This window comes from Octopus bimaculoides, chromosome 14, assembly GCF_001194135.2.
Source record: "Octopus bimaculoides isolate UCB-OBI-ISO-001 chromosome 14, ASM119413v2, whole genome shotgun sequence".
In the NCBI taxonomy this organism is placed as follows: domain Eukaryota; kingdom Metazoa; phylum Mollusca; class Cephalopoda; order Octopoda; family Octopodidae; genus Octopus; species Octopus bimaculoides.
In genome coordinates this window covers 29603656-29609653 of record NC_068994.1, presented here as the reverse complement: position 1 = coordinate 29609653, position 5998 = coordinate 29603656, and the positions used below count along the sequence as shown (strand labels likewise).

General features: G+C 36.2%; 1 protein-coding gene across 1 annotated transcript in view; it reads left to right on the top strand.

Moving 5' to 3' along the window:
- The window catches only part of LOC106876258 (uncharacterized), a 103153-nt gene extending 98609 nt beyond the window's left edge, over positions 1-4544 (top strand). Inside the window, exon 17 of the mRNA XM_052972586.1 lies at positions 4216-4544. Within this exon, the coding sequence (XP_052828546.1) occupies positions 4216-4544 (329 nt within the window). The remainder of the gene's footprint in view (positions 1-4215) is intronic.
- The last annotated feature ends 1454 nt before the right edge of the window (positions 4545-5998 follow it).

Genomic DNA, 5998 nt, shown 5'->3' with positions numbered 1-5998 from the left:
ACAGACAGACAGACAGACAGACAAACAGACGTAGACAGACAGACAGGCAGACAGACAGACGCAGACAGACAGACAGACAGACAGACAGACTGACTGACTGACAGACTGACAGACAGACAGACAGACAGACTGACTGACAGACTGACAGACAGACAGACAGACAGACAAACAGACAGACAGACAGACAGAGAAAGGTGTTCTCAGGCCGGCGAGATGACTTCAATGTACTTGCTAAATGCACCCAAACCGAAGGCGGTGGTGTTAAACCAAGCGACGGGTAAAAACTTAAAACCTTACAACAATTGATCTAAAGTAGTTCCTGGGAAGAATACATTCTTACATTATGTGAATGAAATACGTTGAAGAGTTACCATAACTTCTGCATGGTGCCATACTTTCAGCACATCGCTTCCTTGTCAGCCTTCTTTTTGCTTTTCATTGCATAAATAAGCTAAAATTTCAATTGTACTTGTAACAAGATTTCATTATGCCACTTTTAGTGTACATGAACACCAAATTACAGAATCCTCTATTTATGCTACATGAGTACAACCTTCTAGTAACATGTCAATCTGTTTCCTTTTCACAATTACTAAAATAAAATCCATGTCATTCTGAATACACTACTTTCCAATGACATTCTGGTTTTTATGAACACAGTTATACTTCAGAATCCTTCATGTCTTTCATCTTTACTAAATATACCCGATACACTCCAGTCCCAGGCTCACATTTAGAGTGTCGCCTCTATTTTTCTGCTGTTTCTATACTTACTCTGTCCCTCGGAGTTGGTTAGTCCTATACTTCCTTCACGGATGGTCTTCCACACCAATTTGTCTCACCTGTTCTCATCACTCTCGTTGTATACGACCCCCCGCCCCGTGGTTCACACTAATTGCTACGATTATTTCTTATTTCTTTACTGCCCACAAGGGACCTCACACAGAGGGGACAGACAAGGACGAACAAACGGATTAAGTCGATTATATCGACCCCAGTGCGTAACTGGTACTTAATTTATCGATCTCGAAAGGATGAAAGGCAAAGTCGACCTCGGCGGAATTTGAACTCAGAACGTAGCGGCAGACGAAATACCACTAAGCATTTCGCCAGGCGTGCTAACGTTTCTCCCAGCTCGCCGCCTCGCTACGATTATTTCTGCCTACGCAAAACACCCGTAGATGATTTAAAACGGTTTAAACATTAAAGGCATCGATCTCGCCAGCTTTGAAGGACCTATGAAGGCCGGAAGCATCGCCCTCGAGACACAGCAAGTAAAAGAAAATCACTGATTCCCGTCTTGTTTTCTCATATCCCATGTTGATAATTGTTTGTTCTGTTTTATTTTGCTTTGTTTTGTTTTTTGTTGTTTTTTCGTTTTGCGCCACATTCACAGACATAAGAATAGCTTGTTACTGAGTTGATAGACAAATTAGAGCTGTATACGTATATTGTTCAGATGTGTGGGACATGTAATATATAAACATGTGTGTGTGTGTGTGTGTGTGTGTGTGTGTGTGTGTGTGTGTGTGTGTGTGTGTGTGTGTGTGTGTGTGTGTGTGACGAGTAAAGAATGGTGAATGTTTGGTTGTTTCAGAGAACTTTGCCATCCATTCAGCAGACAGAATATTTTAATATATAGGAAAATTCCTTTCTTTCCTTTCTTTTTCTTTTTTTAATCTGATGCCAAGTCAATTTAATGTACAAATTTGCCAAGGATGCATTCTGTATAAAATGTTTTATAGTTAATCGGGATTAACATACTTAATACAGTGAACCAAAATGAATGTTTAATTGATTAAATAACACCCATAACGAAACGAAAAACTATTCGAGTGTTAATGATATTTCTTGCCAAAAAAGGCAAAGAAAACACCTCCAGAGCACAAATTTATTAAAAATTGAATGTCGATATGCAATGGAGGGTGAATCTGGTTTTCTGTTCATACAAGAGACAACTCTGACTTCTTCGCTCTTGTTAGATCCCCTTAACGAGGCATTTTATGATTAGCACTCACACGATCTTAGAATGATTTAGAGAATATAACGGATTGTAGTAAAAAACATTCATTGATTTGGTCATCTAAAATATTGGCAGAGAAAATTTTCCCACAGAAGCTTTCTGTCACAAAAAACAGCCTCGTGCACCGATAGCTTTCGAAATGAACGAAAACTGATAATCCGCGCGCAAAAGTAACAGGTCTTGTAGATTAGGAGCAGGTATGGCTGGTAGTTAAAAGTTCGCACCGTAACTACCTAGCTTTGGATTCAATTCCACTGCTCGGCACCTTAAGCAAGCACCCTGTACTAGGCCAATCACTGCCTTGTGCGTGGATTTAGAGACAGAAACTGTACAGAAGGCCTTCACATTGTATCTTGATTCTGTGTGAACTGAGATTCCCATTAACAGGTCCCTGGTATGACATTGTAGCTACTTGGTTTAAATCTACTAATTTGCGTGGTCAATGGTGGTGGTGTCACTTTAGAGCAGTGCTTAGCGTAGCTCTACGGTTTACAGCAGACATGGCAATGTCACGTTTTTATTTTTCCGTTTCCTTTCACATTTGTGCATGTGTTTGTGTCTCACGGTTGTTGACAACAGGTGCTGGTTTGCTTGCGTCCCCGTAACTTATCAGCAAAAAGAGACCGATAGAATAAGTACTAGATTTAAAAAGAAAATAAATTCTGAGATCGAATTAATTGATTAAGCCCTTCAAGGCGGTTTCCCTGCATGGCTACATTCTGACCGAAATACGTAAATGAGTAGTCTTGTAGCAGTGCTACATATTACATAGTAATATGTGAGTCGACCTGCACAGCAGACGAATATATCGATGCGGCGTATAGCCTCGCTTTGACACACTAGCCTTGCTTTGATACAGTAGCCTTGTTCTGAGAAACTAGCCTCGTTTTGAGCTACACTGTAGAAACTCTCAGTTCCTGCCAGGCTTCAGTCAAAGACACATGTTTCTCTGCAGCTCTACGCGCAATCTCCCACGTGCGACTCACATGTCTATTCACCTCGACACAAGATATATGATTCGTAAACGAAAATATTTTATCACACACATTCTCAAAATGACTTCTCATTACACACATGCATACATACTGTAATACAAATATTATATGTTACTTCTTTCAGTGCAAAAGCAAAAATCAAGAACTTTCTTTGTATGTAAACATACATTTTTGTATCATACTATATGCTTTCATCACAAAAGGTGAACACACAATAAACAATATATTTATACACAAAAATGCCTTATGGTGATTCATACTAATTGTTTTTTTCCATTTAATAACACGCACTTGAACAGTCAACGACAACCGCTATAGTCTCATTCCCCACAATTTTACAGTAGCGCATGACTTTTGTTTCCCCAACGTTTAGGAAGATACTTTTAAGTAGCTATTTTCTTTTTATTGTACTTCGATTACTACGTGACCATTCCGTGACAGCTCTTCTGGCAAATGATACTGTATTGGGTTGTGAGAAAAATTCGTTCGTCCCATTAGCACCACCTTTTTTTCTATCTTAATCTTTATTTTTCATCGACAATTTAAAAATTTATTCAAATTTCAAAGACGATAAACAAAAGTTGTAGAGGAAGAGTAAAGCAACGAAAGAAAACGCATAAAACACTATCATAAAAATATTTTATACGTTAATTCAAATAATATTCGAAAGGATTAAAAGAAATTAGGGAAAAAAACCATCGAATTTATGTGACAACCCAATACATTGTGTATCGTTTATACATGTGTAATACATGTGTATCGTTTATACATGTGTAATACATGTGTATCGTAGAAATATACCGGTAGTTGTGCATATTACATACAGTGAATATCTTCCAGACAGATGGGACACTATCTATGGTTATTCTAATGTTTCACATTCGGTGCGTTATATATTTGTTATCAGCAATTTAACAGATATTACATGATATTGAAAGATAAACAAATAGCTTTCTCAGGTAAATATAATACAATGGTTTATGCATAGATTCAGTGGTGATACTGGAGCGTTGAGTTAAAAGTGACAATTGAATCGAACATTCAGGAATATGTGAATGCATGTGCATTTACACGTGTGTGCGCATACTAATCGATATACATACGAGAACAGAAGGGCTTACACCGTGATTATAATAACAAACCTTCAAACAGGTACAATTTCCATTTTCTTTATTTGCTTTTCTTCTGTCATTACAGCTACACTTGAGCAGAACACTAATATCGATTTTACGCGGACTGCACCAGTTAGTTATTCGTGTTTATGTTGTGAAACTAAACCAAGGAACTTGACAGCGGAAGAACTGAACGAGAGATTGAAACAATTAGAAATCGAACTCATTATGCCGCGCAAGAGTACCTCCAAATACATTCGATCGAAAAATAGCATGAAAGACCTGCGAGAATCCTCTTTCTTCATTGGATCGACGGTTTTGGTCGTAGTTATAATCCCATTTATCTCTATTGTGCTAATGGATTTCATACCATTAATTAAATGGGTTTATACTACTATGTTTCTCAAAATTTAGTGAGTTTTTTGTTTGTCTTGTCAACCAAAGAATAATAATTTCAATAATAATTATTTCTAATTAAATTCAAGTTATTATTAATTCCATGCCTCTGAAAGTATAATGGTCGAACAATCTTGTATAGTGAGCCATGTATTCCCATCATTCAGACTCAATAGATATCCATGTTGTATTATATGATAATGCTCTTCAGTAGACGTTGTGGTATATGTATAGGTGTGTGGATGAGGTTAAATTACAGATTTCCTATCTAGATTGAGTACAGGTAGATAGTTCAGATAGGTCTTAGGTTTGAATTTTCATTAAACAGTGGTTCATGAGTGCATAGGGCGTGAAAGCTTTCTGCTGTACGTAAATTACAGGACTACTAGGATTCGCAGGTATCATACTGGTAATAATGTTTTTAGTAATAATGTTTCATCAAAGCTCGTATGGACTGTAATGTTCGTTGAGTTGCCAGAAGTAGCTGGGTAATGATGTAGCATTTCTCCCGCTTGGGTTCCAGAAAATGTATTGGTACCAGTGAAATCTTGTCTACCTGCCTTTATGCCCGTCACTACATTACACCAATTAGAAAACTAAGCTATCTCTTTATGTACCGTAACTTGGCAGTTCAACAAAGATATGTATGTGTGTGCGTGCGCGCTCGCGTGTGTGCGTGCGAGCTCGCGTGTGTGCGTGCGCGCTCGCGTGTGTGTATATATATCAAACTTTAATAAAAGTACTGTGGTTGATATTATCGACTGAACCCTTGAAATAAAAGAATACATACGTATGTATGTATGTATGTCCCAGAGTGTTACCCATCGTGTAACGGGTAACGTTTGCATATACTTTTGCTACTATGAGTAATAGCAGGTAATGTCACATAGATACAATATTTATTATTTCGCTTTTATCATATTTCATTGCGTTTTATACAAAATAATGAAATGAATACTAATTTTAAAAATAAATATTTCAAAATAAAAGTTAATTTAAAAGTTTCTTATTTGTATATTTCCAACAAATATTATATATTATCAATAACAATACTATAGGTTAACAATTAATCCATTACCGATGTAACATATTTAATTCCATATGAGACTGCGTGACTTTTATGACCAAAAAACCGACAGTGACTATTATTAGGAAAATATTACTCATTACATGACAATGTTTTAATTTTAATAATATTCATTACTATTGTGTGCTATGTTAAATAATGTTATATAAGTACGCTGTTTTTCTTTTCCTTTTTTCAATGTTTGGTATTTTTACGAAATACTAATTTGAATGCTAATTTTGAAAATAAAAATATTCATTTACTTAAAATAGCATTAATTAAAACAAATTCTTATTCGTATATTTGTAATGAGTATGAAATTAATAAAAATGATGTGGTTTAACAATCTGTTACAATAATACTGCAATAGTCTTGCTAAGACAAATTTTACAAAAAGAAAAAATAG